At 45.1% G+C, this 19,571-nt stretch overlaps 1 protein-coding gene and 1 long non-coding RNA gene across 3 annotated transcripts; one reads left to right on the forward strand and one right to left on the reverse strand.

Moving 5' to 3' along the window:
• Positions 1–254: 254 nt before the first annotated feature.
• Positions 255–16,581, forward strand: dennd2c (DENN/MADD domain containing 2C). 2 transcript variants are annotated; one of them, XM_040193872.2, is made up of 19 exons: positions 255–677; positions 3,060–4,135; positions 5,349–5,473; positions 6,026–6,108; positions 6,275–6,433; positions 7,341–7,419; positions 7,598–7,642; positions 8,387–8,580; positions 8,976–9,085; positions 9,507–9,576; positions 10,202–10,279; positions 10,571–10,711; positions 11,286–11,434; positions 11,939–12,116; positions 12,394–12,435; positions 13,108–13,210; positions 13,505–13,747; positions 15,653–15,739; positions 15,813–16,581. In XM_040193872.2, exons 2-19 carry the CDS (start codon positions 3,270–3,272, stop codon positions 15,842–15,844), a joined length of 2,784 nt encoding a protein of 927 aa, XP_040049806.2. In that variant the 5' UTR covers positions 255–677; positions 3,060–3,269; the 3' UTR covers positions 15,845–16,581. The 2 variants fall into 2 exon arrangements, with proteins under 2 accessions (XP_040049806.2, XP_040049807.2); XM_040193873.2 differs by having other exon boundaries at positions 8,390–8,580.
• LOC144385379 (uncharacterized) lies at positions 8,930–12,430 on the reverse strand. The gene is made up of 3 exons (XR_013451640.1): positions 12,312–12,430; positions 10,507–10,717; positions 8,930–9,069 (listed from the first exon to the last, which is right to left on the reverse strand). It is a non-coding gene; the product is annotated as an uncharacterized LOC144385379 (long non-coding RNA).
• Positions 16,582–19,571: the final 2,990 nt, after the last annotated feature.

Genomic DNA, 19,571 nt, shown 5'->3' on the forward strand with positions numbered 1-19,571 from the left:
CATGAGAAAAGGGGGGGGGGGGGGGGGGAGTGTTACCTGATATGTTACGTCACAAAAAAAGAAAAAAACGTAATTTGTCTTTGACAACTGATGTCGACCAACATAGTCTGTAGCATATAATATGAAAGGCTTGTTGATCATGAAGTGTTGTTGATCATATATTAATAAGAATTTATTAAGACACTAAATTCGAAAAAACAGCAACCCATCAACACTGACATCCTATACAAATAGAAGGACGATAAATTGTTGCTGTGTAACGTGAAGAAAAAACAATCATTGTGTAATTTCACTTAGAAACGGAACCTTTTACTATCTTGGCTGATGACAAAGAATTTATTGTGAAGGTTTCAACCGGAAGTTAAACATCTTCTGTCTGGCTTGACTCCAACTGTCCTCAGCAGGACGTGGAGCGCTCTGCTGTACTTTTCCCCACTCAATGGACACTCTCTTTGTTGCTGTGTGCATTTATTAGTACGGCACACAGGTTTTATGGCTCCCAAAGTTTATTTTCTCAGAAGTTAGCATCCGGTGGATGTGAACCGGCTGATAACCTCCCCGGTTTTTGAACGCTGCGGGCGAATGGAGACGGATTTAATTAGTTGTTCTTTTTTTTTTTTCCTAAAGGAAAATAAGAACAGAAGATGAGCTTCGCTGCGAACTTTAAACCATGAAGGGTAAGTTACGTCACCGGTAACGCCGGCTTCCGTCCGCGCGTCGTCGCGTGCGGCGTTACGGTGCGTGTTGTTCATCTCCTCGCGCTGCTCGCGACACACTAACGGCTAAAGCGGCGTTACCGTCCGAAACCCGCCGACATGTTGACGTTTCTTTAGTGCTCACAACCGCGCCGGGAGCTCGGCTAACGTTACGCCTTTAAGTCAACGCCGCGTGCTTCCTTCCTTCCTTCGATTTACCGCTACATATATTCAGTATCAAAGTTAATGCGTAACTAACGTTACCGTTTCACAGCGAACCGAACACGTCGTTCCTCCGACGTCCCTCGTCTCCTTGATGGAAGGAGACTCTGAGCTCCACACGTTGTTGTTGTGGCCGAATGAGTGGTTCCATTCCCTTGATTCACGAGTGATGATTATTTATTACCTTGCAATAAGGAAGAATCTGGAAGCATTTCATTTGAGTTTTGAGGGAAATTGGTCTTGATATGACTTTTTAGTCACTTTCCTCCTGCTTCCATCCCCTTTAATGAATAAGTGAACTGAGGTCATTGACCCCCAACGCACGCAGCGAAGCTTCCTATGGATCCATGGAGGGACAAAAGCAACTCAATTAAGGATAACTGACTTCAACTGGAGGCTTCTCAACTAAACGACAGATCGTTCTGTGCTCACCTCTTCAGTTTGATGGCTATTGATATCGCAGCTGTCCTGAGTTTGAGTTTATGAGATAATTTGTGATGCATTTTTCAGCACATCGTGTGCACAACAAATGATGGGACTTGACATGTTGTCAAGTGGGCGCATCAGTCTTTTGACAGAGATCTGACAAAACGTCCAGTTGCACACAAGCTTCTCGCGGTGGCTGACGACGGATCGGTCGTTTCCAGAAACTTAATCTACGCGTTTCCTCATCTTCGTCCCCCCTTTTCATCATCGCTCTAACCGCCACGGTTGAGGGCGAGCCACAGGCGCACAATACCTCACCTACAACGTGTTGTGTCACGCCACCCGTCCTGGGGCGTTTTTGTGGCAGTTTAAAAGGTGCAATGAGGTTTTCATTTAGCTGGCAGGCGATGACGGGATTGGATTCCTCGTCGCCTCGGATCCCCCACCTGGTTTCAGATGAGTCAAGGGTACCTTTCTGCTTTGACAGGCGGATGGATGCCGGCGATGTCCAGCTTTGTTTGACATGTCTACGAAATGTTACTCCAAGAGTAGATCCAAATACCCAGGAAACAAACAAGTGGTTTGTTTCTGAATCATTAACATCAAAAGGGTTAAATATTCCGATGATCTCGTATCAAACCGGTTGCAAATCTCTCTGCGGCGTAATTATGGACAGCCGGCTCATCCGTTATTCCTGCAGCTCAGGAAGTTCCACTCATGCTTTCCTGTGCAACATACCGCACACAGACAAATAACGCAAGTGGGTCAGTCGTGGAGACGCATTGTCACCGCGGGGTCCGCAAACCATGCAGCAGCATTCCAGCCCCCCCCCCCGCACGCACTCATTTGATTTGGGTCAAACCAAACAAAGGCGTCACTCGCAGAAATGACTGCCGGTCTGTCTCCAGTTAAATTTATTCCTCAACCCCCCCCCCCATCCCCCCTAAAACCCCCAACCACCCCCCCAACTCTTTCCTCTCGTACGGCTCGGCAGGAATGCAACTCATGGTGTTGTTATGATCCGAGGGATTTCACCACGTCTCCACGTTCCCTCAGCCGCGAGCGGTCCCAACGTGCAACGTGTCCATATGGTTTTGTTCCAGCGAGTCAGGAGCTGCAGCAGCAGAGCGAACAGTGACCGCATTGATGTGGACGCAGGCACCATCGGTCAGGGGGGGTGACGATGCAGATTTTTTCACCAAGTCTCAAGGCCGTAGATTTACAGCCCCTCAAAGGAGGCTCTAGTCGATGCACAGGCGTCCCCGTATGTTTTATCTGGCATCTGATAAACAGCGGGACCCTTTAGGGACCTTCACACCTAAAATGTGCATTGTTTCAGGCATCTGAAAAACAGCTTTGCCTGAACACCACATTTGGTGTAGGAGGATAAGGAATCCCCCTGAGGCTGGAGGAGGGTGTTTGGGCGTCTCAGGACGCGGACACACGGCAGCAGAACTCTGGGTTCCGCTCGCCGTCTCTCCTCATTCTTACCGGATTTATTTTGGGAAAGCGACCCTGACAGAAGCCCGTCCTTCCTCTCCGTCCCTTCCTACAAGTGGTAGACCGCTTCAGATGTGTGCAGTTTCAAAAGCACATGTCCTCCTGAGGGGAGGGGGGGGGGGGCCTCAAGTCCCTTTTGACCCCACGTGTGCCGTCTGAGCTTGTTTTTAATTGCAGTGATTGATGGGTAATGTTTGTGTCTTGTCTTCTTTTTAGGTTCTTTACAAGACGAGACAAGGGGGGGAAGAGATGCTCGGCTAGAACAATACGAAGCATAAAGACCTCAAGGATCAGTTACAGCCATAAACCTTGTGGCGCTCCTGCTTTCACTTATTGTATCTGTATTTAATCGGAAACAGATTGCTTGGCTTCGCCCGGCTGTCTCCTGGAGGACGTCCCCGATGCATTCTCTTGCCCCCTCTCAACATGCTGGCTCTGAGGCTGCAGCAGGGCAGGCGAGGGGTTGGTGAAGCCGATCCACTGCAGAAAGGGGACGCTGTGGCTCGGCAGGGCGGCCTGTCAGGGAGGCCCCCCCCTCCTCACGAGCAGTGCGCCGGCATCAGGGAGAAGATCTCCCAGTGGGAAGGTCGCAGTCAGCAGGGCGGCTGCCAGGATGCCGGGGCGAAGGCACATCCTCCAACCGTGTCCCGAACTCTGTCCGGAGACGAACTGGGCAACGGATGTTCCGCTGACAAATCAAAAGGGGGACCTCTCCTCTCAAAATCTCTAACCCTGGGCTTAGATTTCCGAGCATCCCCGGCACGCGCCGGACATGGTGCGGCCGGTAGGAAGTCGGAACCCCTGCAGAAGTGCTCGACCGAGTTCTCCGCCGCGACGCCGGGAATCAGGCCACTCGCGGCACAATTGTTAGCGTCTCCCAGTGTGCCGGCCGACCCCGCTCGACGGATCTTCACCGCCAACAGCGACCAAAAAAAGGATCGCCTCCCGGAGGTTGAAGTAGTTTCTAAACATCTACCTCCATTGACCGGTGACCAAGAGGACGACATGCCTGCTGGAAACTTCTACACGTCACGGGGCTTCTGGCGTAAGCTGGAGGGCGACCGGCTGCTGTGGGAGAAAGGCCGCTGGTCTTCGGGCGCAGCTCAGCCTCCCCCCAAGCCCGTGCGGACGTTCCAGTATCGGGGAGGCGACGCGGCGTGGCGGGACAGCGGATCGCCTCATAACAACCAGTCCAACGCCAGGAGCAGGAGGGTAGCCCACCCACCCAGCTTCCCTCCGCCGGCGTGTCCCGTGGCAAAGACTAACGGGCTGTCCAGGCATGCAAAGAACAGGTGAGTCGATGCTCTAAATGGAGCGCTGCGATCGATCTGGTGGAAAAAGGAAATTCACAAACGCACATAAAACATCCTGCTCAAGACTTTGTCTAGCAGCAGTTTTTTTCGGGGTGGGGGGGGGGGGTCTGTTCTGCGGAGGAAACTGAGCCTAAATAGTTGGCCGGCGTCCTGGTGTGATGTCACATGATATCTGGCTGTATTGTTCTCTATTATAAGGATGTGGCTTCAGCCCGCGGGTCGGGGGGGTCGTCATGCACAGGCGCGCACACACACACACACACACACACACACACACACACACACACACACACACACACACACACACACACACACACACACGCGTTGTTGTACAGTTACACTGAGCTGAATGAACACCTCCATAGACTGGCCAATGATTGAATACTAATTTAAATATAGGAAGCTAAGTTGTAATTTAAGTGAAATTACACTTGTTTTTGTTGTTGTTGATCCTAAATAATGTTTTAATTTGTCACGAGACTCATTGCCGTGTCACACTCAATCACAATACCCTATAACCTGTTTATTGGAATGTCACCCAACTGCCCAGATGTTAGAATAATCTGGCAACAGGTCACCTGATGTAGGAAAAGATACGCATTTGTATTCTTGAGTTTATGCCAATCAGTAACTCTGCCCCCACCTTCAGTCTTCCTGAACACACATAGTTCTCCGGTTCTCCTTGTTCACCAACTTCAGGGGCAGCAACTAGCTGTCATTCATTCCTTATTGTGAAACTGGTCCACGGAGCTGGGCGGTTTGTCCTTGTCTCAGCACTCATGCGTGTTACCAAAGCAACGCCAAGCGCATAGAACTGACACTGAGCTCGTAACCAGGCCGAGACGACAGCAAATCCGCTCCGACAAAACCTGTCTCTTCCCTTTCGTTGGAGGAATGTGCTGTGATCTAACGGTTATTATGACAGCTGTCTCACTCCATTCTGCCACGTCTGTCTAAGACCTCACAGTCTCGTTCCTCGTCGTCAGATGATCATTTTGGTCATTCATGGTCATTTCCTTTCTTTCTCGGCAGTTTATCGCACTCTCTCTGTCTTGCTGTGTTTGATATCAAAATAAGGAGTTTTGTGGGGGAAGGGGCGGCGCCGACCCAACACACTACCAGGGAACAAGCAATCGTATGGCAGCTACCTTCACGCCCGTCTCTCTCTCTCTCTGCCCTCCCTTCCCCACAGGAAGTCCTTTGAGTACGAGGATGCGGAGCGCCTGACGGCGAAGCCGGGCACGCTGAGAGGAGAGGACCGACACTCGGCCCTTTACAACGCCTTCTCCAACGACAATATTTACGAGGACATTGTTTGTAAGTTCGACTCCCAGTGTCATGTGAACTTCTGCCTGTCTGTAGTCTATTATGAACCGCTCTCCTCAGCCCTGGTTTTGTGCGAAAAGCAGAAAAAGACAGGAAGTCATAAAGACTGCAGGGGGCCTGTCATTGGTTGACTGCCCTGTTTATGACGCTTCATGTTATCAGAATGGAGCCTGTTCAAGAAGGATGCGGCACAGGCACCAGTGAACCAACACGTTTTACCAGGGTTGTGTCTGAAGGTTTCTTTGTCCCGGAGGTCGATGCAAAGATTAGTTTTCAGTTGAGTGATCGTGAATTCATTGTTTTGTCAGGTTTCAAGCAAAAATGTCCCAAAATATCTGGTTGCATCTTCTAGCATGTTTTCCTTTGATATGTTAGAGATACAAAAATTGTCTTTTGCTTGGCACTGTTTGTGGTGATTGGGGCCTGTCTTAGGGTCACGGCCTCTGTCCTCTGTTTTAGGGTCAAGGTTCGGTGAAACCTTTCACTGATGCAACATGCGTTCAGCCCGTCTTATCTCTCTCCCCTCAATCCGTCTCCCCCCAGGTGAAGGGACCAGCGATGAGCCCTATGAGAATGTCAAGCTACGTCCCATGTGTCTCCCCATCGGAAGTCCCCACGGCCCAAAGGTAACGGAAGACATGCCTTTCGCGCCTCCCTTTCACACTACAGAAAGCTGTCTGGTTGCATGAAATGAGCCCTCCCTGACATGAGATTCTGAAAGAGGACAGTTACACTTTCATACAGCGTAATTACCAATGAACCGAGTGATACTCTGGAGCTTTTGTCTTCCAGCTGCCTCCTAAACCCCAAACGCTGCAAGGCCACGTGAAAAAGGTGGAGAGGAAGAGGTTTCAAACATCCACACCATCCAAATCTTCCACACTGGCAGACGTTCCCAAACCAGCGGCACCGCGGCGCGCCAGCGGCCCACTAACGCTGCGGACGCCTCAGGTAAATGGTGCATGGATCATGGCAGGCGTGGCGGTTTTGGGATACAATGATTGCTCAGGTTTGGGTTTATGCCTTTGCAGCCAGGCATTAACAGGCCCAAACACGTGGACCTGAGGTCAAGGGTCACGGTGTCACTCACAGAACCCATTTTTGGACATAACCCAAGACGTCACGTGCTAATAATGAATGTCTGGTAGAAAACCATTAGGAGGACATGGACGTGAACGGCGGTTGGTTTGAGGAGAACGACTTGTGGTTGAGTGGAGCAGGAAGGGGAAGCGCGCTGCAATATTACAGATAGTGGTAGAGAGACACTTACTTCATGAGAAGACATTCATTGGATCATTGGACTCATGGCAGTGCAAAGAGCGGGGACAGTGGGGACCTTTGACAATAAGGGACAATAACAAAACATTTTATAAAGATGTAGAAGTAGATTTTTAGACGGTATGCAAACAATGTGTTTTTCTTGACCTGTTTTTTTAGCAATTTAAAAACAACATTAGTTATAGTTATGTTATCCTTCAACTCTTTTAGATCTTTGACTAAAGTATCAAATGAAAGTAACGGGTATCGACATAATGTACTTTTCTCTATTGTACTTAACTGCATCTTTTGTTGTGAAGTAGTACTTTCTTTCCTTGAACTGACGCACACGCTGGCTTCTGTGTGTTAAAGATACGTCTCGGCTTCCTGCATGTGTTTGTTTGTGCGTTGAGGCCAGCGCTCTATATTTGTGTTCCTCAGTTGGCTTGTGTCCACGAGAATGTACGGTTAAAAAAACGTAGTGAATATCAATAATAATGATGTACTTAGTGACTCGTTATGTCACGACTCCCTGTAATCATGATTGTATAATGGCTGTGAAATTACGGGGCTGACGAGTACCTGTGTGTGTGCTTCACAGTACGTCAACAAGATCGAGACCATCTTTGATGACAAGAGAGGGAGGAAGAGAGTGAAGAACCAGGGAGTCTCTGTGCGAGGTAAAACACACACACACACACGCATATTTTGATGGTACACACAAGGCCAGCTGCAGCAGGCACAGCCGCTGATTATGAAACAAAGGCTGACTGTCTGCATCTGATTATGGCTTCGCAAATCTTTTCCATTCCTCTGCTTCTCCCTAACCCGTCCCTCCCTGATTCATATCCACAACAGAGGAGACGAGTGGGACAGAGAGTGACCCCGAGGACAACGCCAAAGGTATCACCGTGGAGTTAATATGCCCCGTGGAGTTAATATGCCCCTAATGTCTCTTTAGCTGCCTTGCAGGTTAAATGGCATATTTCTGTAATAGAAATCCTGGTTGGTCACTATTTGATTATTGACACTGCCAAGTGTAAACAAAGGGTTTACAAAAATATATCTGTTGCATGCATTGAAAATCACTCCGTATGGCTCTACAGTGCCACCGGCCATGTTACATATCTCTGTATACATCTCTGTGCGCTATTTAGCATCTTCTCTACCTTATTTTAGCATAGTAGTCAATATATTTCATTAGTGTTTAGCTATCTGGCCATGAATGAAGTATTGGGGAGAACCTGTTGGTGGCTCTAGATTCTCCAAAGTGTTTACATTTCATCCTCAGGGGAACACCAGCCTCTGCCTGAGTGTGACTCCATCGATCAACCACATGATCATCCATGGATCAATACTTGTCCAGATTAATCAAGTCCTCTGTTGCGTCTGTTAAGCCTTTTTAGAAAGGTCAAATAAATCTAAAGTCCACCCTGTTTCAAAGAGACGCTTGTGGCAAATGTTGTTTTGAGCTTGAAGAAACTCAAACAATACCTCCCCCGCGAGATGCAGACTACCAGTTATCAATGAGCTTTGTTGTGCAAACTGAGGCATCAGCGTTCGATGTCACAATTCTGTTTATCCATGTTGTATAAAAGCCTCATGTTGCCCAGCGTTGAGCTCGTGCTCCCATTGTGTGGCGTCCAGCAGGCTCCAGGAGATCGGTTTACATCCAGTCGACGCTGAAACGTCGGCCAGGTTACCGCACCCTGGAGAGGGACCTGATCCAGCTGCAGCAGCAGAAACAGCAGCTCTTCCAGATCTTCGTGGTGGTGTCGCTAAGAAAAGGCTCCTCGGGAAACACCTACTCCCCCGAGATCACGCAGCAGTTCCCCAAACTGGTTAGAATGAGATGTTAACATAACTCTGCCCTTCTTCCGGGCAAAGGACACAACTGTGGATTAATCGCAGGGCTTCGATTGAATGGTATTCTGTGGAATTGGGACAACGTCGTCATGTGCAAGATATAACCTTGTTTGTCACAATTAAAGGAACATGACTCTCATCTAAAGCTCGAGGGATCATTTCAACAGCTATCTTCAGTTTTACAGAACAGCACTTTGATTTTTCTTGTTTTTCCTTGTTCATTTTTATTACACTTTTAAACATTGTCACATTATTTTGTTTTTTATATGGGAACATACAAACGGTTGTTTGATGATGGTTTAGAATAACTGCTCAAAAAAAAAGACTCATTTGGAGGAGCATGGCCTTCACCGACCTCCCTCTGTTTCAGTTTGAGAAGTCGTCCCGAGTCTCCAAAGAGGCAGAAGATCAGCTGAAGGTCATTCCCAAGTTCTGCTTCCCCGACGCCCAGGACTGGAAGCCCTCTGCACACATGCCAAGGTCAGCTGTCCGTTATGTCTGTATTTGCTTTGCCATTTTTCACACAGCTTCCATGTGCTCTAATGCATCTTCTCTAGCTTTCCCTTCCTGTACAGTGTTTAGCTCAAGTTCTTGCACTATTGATTGATCGGCCATCTCCTCCTGTCTAATTTATGTCCTCTGCTGTAACTCTTCCATGCGCTCTAATAAATAACTCCCACAGAGATCTGATTATTACTCCTAGTAGCTCTGGGTATTCTGCGTTTATTTTAACAAGTAGGTGTGGTTCACTCTTGTAATGTGGATTATGATCTTGCTGTCTTTAAACATGCAAGGAAATATAACTCACCTGCCCATTTACGTATTCTGTTTTTACAATAATGCTTTTTAGGTACTAAAGAGCAAAATGAAACCCTTTGGCTTTGTGTGCTTGTGTTTACAGCGAGACCTTCTCCTTCGTCCTGACCAGCGAGGACGGCAGTCGCTGGTTCTGTTACTGCTGTAAGATCTTGGTGAGTGTAGATGTGAAAACATTTGCATCTGAATCATTGATTTGTGTGTGTGTGTGTGTGTGTGTGTGTGTGTTTGCGTGTGTGTGTGTTAGGCGACATGGAAGCCTGCCACATGCTTACTCAACATCTCTTGGGAGGTTTAAATCAGTATATGTGAATAACAGGCCGTAAACGCATTCTAAATCGATGACAGAGAGCAGGAAGAATTTTATCCCTTTCCCCTTTCCTTTGCTTCATCGGGCGCTGCTTTTAGCTCTTTTAAAGACCGAGATTTTATGTTGAAATGATGTGGTACATGTGTCTTTTCTATTGTGTTAGAATATTCTGTGGTTGTCTCTGAGCTCTCTGTAACTTCGGCGTAGTGTTTGTTCTATTTTCAGTGTAGACCGTACAGGAAGAGTTCTATGTCTGGTTTAGTTGGTAGATAAACCCCTAAAGGTTTCCACTTTGGACTCTAAACGCATTTTCAATGACATCCTGGTAAACACAATAAAATGGAAAGAAGGCTCTTGATGAGAACGTGATGGTTCTCAGTTTAGTTAAATGTTCATTCTTAATGAGCGTCTTTGGCACCATCATCTCTGTTACCCGCTTTATGTCTTTTATGTTTGTCTGTTTCTTCAAGCCTGTTGGAAAAGGGAAGAGGCTCCCGGAGGTGCACTGTATTGTCAGCAAACTGGGCTGTTTCAACCTCTTTGCAAAGGTGAGGCAACTAAACAATGCATCAAAGCCTTTTGTAAGGAAAAGAGCTGGTTTTTAAATGGAATGACGCTACTCCAGAATATAATCCAGAGCAATCCCTGGGTGCGTTTTTCAATAAAGAAATTTGTAAAACCTGTAGCCGCGTCACGCCCTCCTTCGAGTTAGCCGAGTTAGCCGGGTGTGACCGTGTGAGTATGGTTAGAGGGCGAGGAAGGTTCATTTACATACCCAGATCTTTGCTCTTTGCTCTAACCCTCATTGCGCACAGTGATTCTCTGATTCTTCTGTCCAGATTCTGGAGGAGGTGGAGAAGCGCAGGGAGATTTCCCCAGCGCTGGTTTACCCTTTTATGCGTAGCGTGATGGAGGCCCCTTTCCCCGCCCCCGGACGCACAGTCACCATTAAGAGCTTCCTCCCTGGCTCTGGGAATGAGGTAATCCTGCAACAAAAAGGGGAAAGGTTGATTAGTAGTTGTGGTCCTCTTAACCACTCCTTCCTGCTGACTCGGAATGACTCAGACTGGGAGGCTATCTGTGTAAACAATAGTGACGGCTATTTCAGCTTTGAACAGTTCATATTGGCACCGCTGCCTGAATGGATAATAACCGGCAACAGTAATGCATTTAGTTATTATTATTTGCTGACTTCCAATAAGTAGGTAATGACCCTTTCCAAAACTGGAAAGGCCCTGTTGTAGGAGTTTGAACTTCTGTGGTTCAAAGCTGCATCTTAAGTATATTTTTCAAAATACACAATAAACTGTGATGCTTGAACTCAAAAACCTGGAGATCGATTTGTTTTTTTTGTTCAGTAAGGAAATGAACCATACAGGCATTTTAATTACTAGGAAAAATATCAAAAATTGATTGCAGAAATGAACATCTCTTGACAATAAACACGTTATTCTAAATGTTTCTCAAGCTGTTGCTTACATCCCGGCAGCAGTACAGGTAGTCCGTGTGTACCAGTGTAGTTACACTGCTGCGTGTGCTCTTGTTGCCCTGCAGGTCCTGACTTTGTGTCGACCAGTGGACTCCCGGCTGGAGCACGTGGACTTTGACAGCCTGCTGCAGTGTCTCAGCGTGGGGAATCTCCTGCAGGTGTTTGCCTCCCTTTTGCTTGAGAGGCGGGTCATCTTCATCGCTGACAAACTGAGGTGTGTGTGTGTGTGTGTGTGTGTGTACGCACGTATGTAAAGATGACATACAGAAGCGATTCAAAAGGAACGTGATTATTGCGTGTGGAGGCTTAATCTAATCATACATGTTAATCACGTTCCGACATCAAGTCAAGTCAGTTTTATTCGGATGGCCCAAAATCACTTGCAGTGACTCAGTAGGCTCTAGAGGGCCACGACAACAATAACATAACACGTGTCCTGACTTATTATCCAGCAGGACATTTCTCACTTCAATAGGATATTTACAGATCGTCTTTATTTGAATATGTAAACCGAAAAAGTTAAAAGACAAGGATATTACCAGATACCGTTGCTGAGAGTATTTGCTTGTATAAAATAAATATATAAATGACTGCTTGCCGAAGCTCCTACAGTCACTTGAAATTATTTTCACAATAATATTTTCAGGGAGCGTTTCTCTATTTGAGGCACGTGATCCGTGTGAGAACTGAGCAGCGCTCGACTGTCTTCCCTCCGCAGTGTGTTGTCTCGGTGCAGCCATGCAGTGCTGGCGCTGCTGTACCCCTTCACCTGGCAGCACACCTTTGTGCCCGTGCTCCCGGCCAGCATGCTGGACATCAGCTGCTCCCCCACCCCCTTCCTCATCGGGGTGCTGGCGCCGTGCCTGCCAGAGCTGCTGGAGCTGCCCATCGAGGAGGTCGGTCCGGTCGGAATTCTGTGCCCCACGCGTGTTTTTAAATTGGCCGTTTTAAAAAGACTGTTCTGTCTGTAGATCGGTTTAAGTGCCATCAATTGGCCGTATATTTCTTGCATATTGTGAACGAATACCCAAACGGAACCGGTAGGTATCGTAGCTCAGAAACGCCCTCAGCAGACCGTTGGTCAGACTCACCCGTCCTCGTCATAACTCTCGTTGTGTAATAGTGATCTCTTGCAGTCAGTAACTGCCACCGTTGCTCTGCTTGTCTTCCCAGGTGCTCATAGTGGATCTGTGTGCAGACAAGTTTGTCGTTCAGGTGTGTACACATAGCGGTGAATAAAAGGAATGATAGGTGTGGTTCCAGTGGGAGGGGGCGGGGTGGCTTTGCCTACACTTGTCCCTTGTTTGCATGCAGAATGTTTTGAGGATGACAGAGATTATGTCACGCCCACAATTTGACTGAGTTGTTATTTGACATTTCATTTAGCTTCGCTTTAGTCTTTTTTTCTCTATTTGCTAGAAGCTAACAAGACATTGAGCCGCTCAGACATTATCTGTTTCAAATACAGAACATTGCTCGTAGCCACTGTCCTCGGCATGTGACTGGAATTTTGTCTTTTTAAAATAAACACGACCATTTAGAAGGGCGACACATGGTCTGTTCTTTTGCTTCTCTAGCGTATTGGCTTTGAAATGGTTTAATGTAAAAATACGAATTGGATTAAGTGCATCACAACATACTTGCGTACGTACTTTCTTTTATTTGCCACATTTATATTCAAAACCACAAAAAAAGCACACAAAAAGGTACAGTTGTTAATTCATCAGAGCAGGTTGGCTGTACTTCAACAACACATGGGAGATCCACATGCTAGTAAGAACGATTCCCACAAAGGCCAAACACGTCCCGATGCATGATGTGACATATTGTGAGGCTTGTTGGAAACATCATGGGGCTGCTGTTGACCGTTCCTGTGATGTGTGACAGCTGGGCGATGAAGACTGCATCCTGCCCAGTAAGCTGCAGGCAGCGCTGCAGCAGATCCTGGAGGAGCGGGAGGATATCCTGGCACAGGAGGACAGAGGTGGAGGTTGGTAGAAGCAGATGTGCCGCAGTCTTTAGTACGGTGAATCTTAGACTGTGAGCTGGGGTTCAACAATGACCTCTTTAGGTTGTTTCCTCCATTAGCATTTGTAATACATACATTTTTGCTCCACAATGAAGACGTTTCAGTCTTTGGGAACAATTTAAGCAAAAGCCTCAAACATGTTTAGGATCTTGTAGCACCTTTTTTTTGTATACATCAGATTGTAAAACTACAGTACATCTACTTGAGAGTCTGTTAATAATCGTTTTGTCTTCATCCACAATGTGGCCCGTCCAGATCAGCAGGTGGACCTGAGCGCTCTGGTGTCGGAGGGGTTTGTGCGCTTCTTCGTGGAGCTGGTGGGCCACTATCCCCTCCACATGGTCGAGTCCTCCAACGGGAGCAGGGAGGTCCAGCGAGACGGCTTCCGCAAATCTCACCCCTCCCGCGGAGTCCGCCAGTTCCTGCAGCTCTTCATGGACACTCAGATGTTTGCGGGCTTCATTCAGGACAAAGAGCTGCGCAAGGGAGGAGCCAGAGGTAACTGTGTTGATGAGGCAGCGCCACTTGTCCCGAGGGTTCATCAGTTAAAAGAAAAAAAAGATTTATCAAACATAGATTTACATGACTATTTTCTTTGTTTCCATAAGGGGCACTGTTATGAGTTCCTAAAACACCACATTGATATAATCAATTTTTACATCAATTTGTGAAATCTGACTTTAGATGTCATTGCTGCCTAAGATTTCTTTGACCTCTTAATATTCCCATAACGCTGCGTAAACTAAGTTTATGCCCATAGAACAACACACAAAAATCCATCCCGACTAAACTATAATAATCCGTTACATCCCAAAATGGTACTATGAAACGTCAGGGGGGGCAGATATAAAAATAATGTTACTATTCTAACTTATTTCACCCTGAAAATAAGTTCACCCTGAAAATTCAAAGAATTGTATACAGTTGATATCTGGAGATAACTGCACCCCAACAGAAGGGACTCTAGAATTGACTTTTTCTTTGTGAATAAAAAGGACATATACAGAGTTTATTTGAATGGCCAAAGGCCTCCCATCAAATATGAAACCTTACAGATTGGAAAATATGAAGGGGGCATATCACTACCAAACCTCGGGGCAAAAGTCCTGCTCTGGCTTCCTAGACCAATAATATACTGGTGTACCAATTATTATCAAGCAACGTGGAACAATCTAGAACAATATGTAGAAGCAAGGGAGATTCAAAGCCTTATTGGAGACCGAATTCTGGAAAAAAACATCTACTTGAGCAGATGGACGTTGTCTCCCGATCGACATGAGAGCTGTGGTGAGGAAATAGCGATTAGAGGAGGAGCTCAGCCCCTACGATGGATAGACTATGATACACACTCTATTGCAGGTACTCTTCATCAGAGGTTTAAACAATGGATCCCATAGGGAAGAACAGCTGAAAGATAAATACACCTTTAAATAACCAGGACCTCTTCATATATCTACAATTAAGGGATTAAGGGACAGACAAATAAAGCACGAAATTAACTGGGGTAAAAATGGAATAATTACAACCATAATAGGAGTTTACAACTCAAAGAAATACAGAATCATATCAACCTTGTATCAACACCTGATGGAATCTATGAAATACAACATGTTATGTAAAACTAAAATGGGAACAAGAACTTGGAGTGAATGTTAGAGGATGGTTAATGGTTAAATATTTGGAGGACACAACAGTCCTCAACGTCCTCGTGAACTTGGAGGGAACATTGTTGGAACAATGTAATGAGATTCTTTTATTACGCCCCAAATTACAAACAAGTGTGTCTATTGCTCAACCACGTGGAGGAATTGTGGGGCAGTTAATGTAAACCACTCCCATGTATGTGAGTTCTGGGGCAATGTCCATACAACCATTGTAAACATCTCGGGCTATGACATATATAAGTCATGTATGTTCCCGTACCGTGGTAATAAGACCGGTATCTGCTGTACAGTTAGCAGCTAGTGAAAAGGTTATTGCAAAGAGATGGATGAAGATTGTGACTCGTTATTGAGGACAGAGACATCCAGACAATCCTTCTTTTTTTGTTAAATTGCGTGTGTAAATATATACACACATTTATATGTGTGCGTATCCTGTCTGCTTTGAAAAGGCAAAAAAAGTTACAAATAGTGCCCCCCAAGTATTTACAAAATATCCAGCCCAACTATATACTTACGATGTACTTTTACTTCAGAGGAAAGCATTGCAGTACTACATTTACCTGACAGAGAAATGTCACTGGTTTGCAAAATCCAACCAAGATCTGATGCATAAATATGGATGAAAGTATTCAGCATTGTGTAAATCTCCACCTGCTATTATCACGTGGTTATCGAGCTCAGAAGGTCGAAGGTCAAACGGCGACGTGCTGCTGTCTCACCGCTTTGAACTGTCCCGCAGGTCTCTTTGAGGCCCGGGTGGCCGAGCATCTGGATTCTTACCCTGAGCCGGAGCCAAGTGGCGTGAACAAGTTTCTGAAAGGACTGGGTGAGCATCGCCGTGTCACCATCTGTTCACTCCAAAGGTTCACTTCCAACGGCTAATTATTGTTCTATTTTAGGAAACAAGATAAAGTCCCTCCAATTGAAATGACGACGGACTCGGTGAGGAATTGAATGTGGACGAGAGTCTCAGCGGGTCTCAACGGGCCAGTAGGGACCAGGTTTATCTTCCAGCCACGTGCGCGCGTCCACGAGCACTTTTCATCGGATAGCAACTGGAAAGGCTCTTTCTCTTCTGGAAATGTTTAATGAAACCGCGAGGACACAAACTACAGAAAACATTCCGGCTACTTAACCTCAGCCCGAACATGCGTGGTGGGAACTTCTTTTTTTCTTCCTTCCTCACTGGAACTAATTATTTACATAGATTCCTCTCTTTTCCAAATAGTGCATTTTACTGTGAATGCAACAAGTAAATGTTGTTCAATCTTGAAAGTACTTTACAACTGAAATGAATCAGTTCGTTTCCACTCTGATGATTTTATACATTTTAATGTGTTTCCATCATCTACTCTGCATTCCCTTCAGCACAAACTGCACAGCAGGCTTTTGTTTACTAGAGGGGTTTTTATTTGTCAACTCTTATTTCAAAGTGTCCGGGTTAAATCTCATCAATCCGAATGAGAATTAACATTTACATACAGAAATCAGTACGTTTTTCTTCTTTCATTGACATTCTCCCTCTTTAACTGGAGTTGTAAATATGTGTTTGTTTGTTTTTGTTTTTAAATTTTCACAATGTTGAGAAACAGTGTACAGTATTTTGAATATTTTTGTATAAAAGCGTGATGTGTCCTAAATGCAATAAATGGGTTTCCAAGGACAGCATTTAATGGACTATGCTTCTTAAAATTAAAATGGTTTGAAAACTGGGTTGTTTGGTAACCCCGCATAAGTCTAAAAACCGTCTAATTAACCATTTGTTAATTAGATGGCACAGAGATCGATAACATGCAAGTAGATGAAAAGGAACCCAGGGACTCTGCACCCCTGCAACGCCCAGTCACATGACCTGTAGCTTTGTACTGGCCCACTCGTTATTCAAAAATCCCGTTAAAAAAATACCAGAGCGTCTCTCAGTACTGACTTCCCAGAGGCAGCTTGAGGCCCGTTTCTTCTCACGGATGACGGAAATCTTAAAAAAACTGGTCGGAGCCCCGGCTGTGTCCCTGAGCAAGACACCTGACCCCTATTGGCTCCCCGGGCTAAAATGTAAAAAGCCATGGCTTAAAAATGCGATGCAAGTCGCTTTGGATAAAAGCGTCGGCTAAATGACCTGTAATGTAAAATATAGAATCCCGATAATTCCACTCCGGTGTTTATGACTCTTCACCCAGAATGCACTCTGCTCAATTGAGCCAGAAACCTCCACTGTGAGTGACTGTTTTCTAACCCGCAGTCGAAGAGACTTTTTTAAGATTATGGGTGCAGCTTCAGAAACAATGCCAATGTTTTAATGATAATAACAATAGTAATGATAATAGTAATAATAATCAACTAAACCGGATGCTGTATATATTACAACACGATAGAAATAGAAATTAACTTTCTAAATTAGACATTTTATGATCAGCTAAGAGGATATTTCCCTGTTATTTGAACTGTTATTTGGATTGATTCATGTGTAAAGCCCTCTGAGGCAAATTTGTAATTTGCGATTTTGGTCTTTACAAAATAAAATGAATTGACTTCAAAATCAACAATGCGCCCCAAAGAATGCAGTTCCTTCTTGTCTCCAGCTGGCAGAGATACAGATATGATCCTTTGTCGAAGCACGTTGCAGAGATAATATCACAGCCTGGTGGTGACGCATTCAAGGTGCATCTACAGTTACAAGTTAAACTCATCTTCAAGTGGCAGTGAGCTTGATCAATGATTGGATCGCTGCACAATGCATTAGGGACGTCTCCTGATCAACAAGCACCATGGTAGAAAAATCCTCATGTTCTGTATGACTGTCATATTTAACATCACATGTTGCTTGATAATCTAAATGACCTCAATAGAGGTTTTCGTTGAACGGACGGTTTTCTGTTAAAGCAACAGAATTTCCTGGGTAGTTGGTGTCATCATTTTGGGAATGCACCGTATACTTTGCACTGTATGTTCTTCAATGAAGTGTCAGAGTGCGACTATTGCACAGCAACAAAAAATGGGACACGGTAAAAATAAATGATAGTTATTTGCAACAAAAAACACTGCAAAGAAATAGTTAGAAACAGGAAGGAATCTGTGAAATCTTTCTGTCGGTTTGTCCGCGGGATTGTGAAAAAATGACTTCCCTATTTTCATGACACCTGTTATAGAAGAAAAGCAAACTCTGACCGACATGTCACAGCCAGGCTGCTCCAGGTCTCTCTTGCCTCTGACAAAAATGCGTCATTTATTAATTCATGTTCGGTGCCCCTGCAAAAGAGGTTTTGCTAAGTGAGGTTTCAGGGAACCAGAATATTCACAGGCCCTACACTTCAACAAACTACTGAAATGAGAATAAAGACAAATATGAAAACCTACATTCAATTCTAAATTCTAAATTCTAAACAAATATCCCACAATAAATTGTTTAATTACATCATATAATTTCCCCAATGAGAGCAAATACTGCAGGCGACAAAGTCTAGACATATTTGACTTGAATATTATTAACTTTGGTACAGTGATAGCAGGCAGGAAGTCATCATCATCAAGTCATTAGTCGAAATTAAACTGCTGGTTCAGTTTATTGGTACAGAGGTGATGGCGCCACAGAGGCCTGACTCACTTATCTGTATTAGATTTGGTCAAACATGTTAGGATAGATTAGCCTTATGCTTTGGGGCAAAATATCCCAGCGGATTTGACTGGGGGTCAGTGGGCTCCGCACAGTCGTGGTGTGATGACCACAACGGTCCACACATTAAAGCTATTCACAGCGTTTATTTAACGATAGTTCCTTAGTGACGAACTAGAATATGGAACATACGTCGGTCATGGTTCTAGTAGCCTATAAGTATAGCGGGTAGAAAGGCTGCGCTTGGAATCCCAAGGTTGGCGGTTTGAGCCCCGGCTAATATGAAAATCTACATTCAATTCCAAATGACAATTTCTAAACAAATATCCCACAATAAATTGTTTAATTTCCCCAATGAAAGCAAATACTTCAGGCGACAAAGTCTAGACATATTTGACTTGAATATTATTAACTTTGGTACAGTGATAGCAGGCAGGAAGTCATCATCATCAAGTCATCAGTCAAAATTAAACTGCTGGTTCAGTTTATTGGTACAGTGAATCCTCGTATAGAGGGTGATCAATGCCCTCAACACGAATCTAGAAATTAGGTTATCTGCGAAGACGTTATATGTTATATACTAAATCACTTCTCCTTGGATAGAAAACTGAAAATGTACTATTTTCAGGATTTAATCACTTCCACCTCTACGTTTCAAGGTGTGTGACCCCGGGGCAGATCTACAGTTTAATCCAGTGGTTCTCAAACTCTTTCTGTCAGGCCGCACTTTGGAGGAAGAAAAATGTTTGGGCCCCACCGTCCCAACAAATATGAAACAAAATGGTCCATGCTAAATTTTTATTGTAATAACGACATTTTCTGACTCCATGTGTGCTTTTATTACTAATGGAATAAGTTAACACAATGCATTACTGGAAGTTTAACTACGTTTTAACTTGAACAGTTAAATTCAAATCTAAAACTTGTCAGAGCTCTTTGAGTTAAAGAGAAGAAGTAAGTGGACGTAACTAAACAGGGCCGTGATGTTTTACAGTGCGGTTCGATCCGTGTTCTCTCCATAGGTTGCATGTCTCAGTGTCCTCGAGGA

The sequence above is a fragment of the Gasterosteus aculeatus genome, chromosome 2 (assembly GCF_964276395.1).
Source record: "Gasterosteus aculeatus chromosome 2, fGasAcu3.hap1.1, whole genome shotgun sequence".
NCBI lineage: Eukaryota > Metazoa > Chordata > Actinopteri > Perciformes > Gasterosteidae > Gasterosteus > Gasterosteus aculeatus.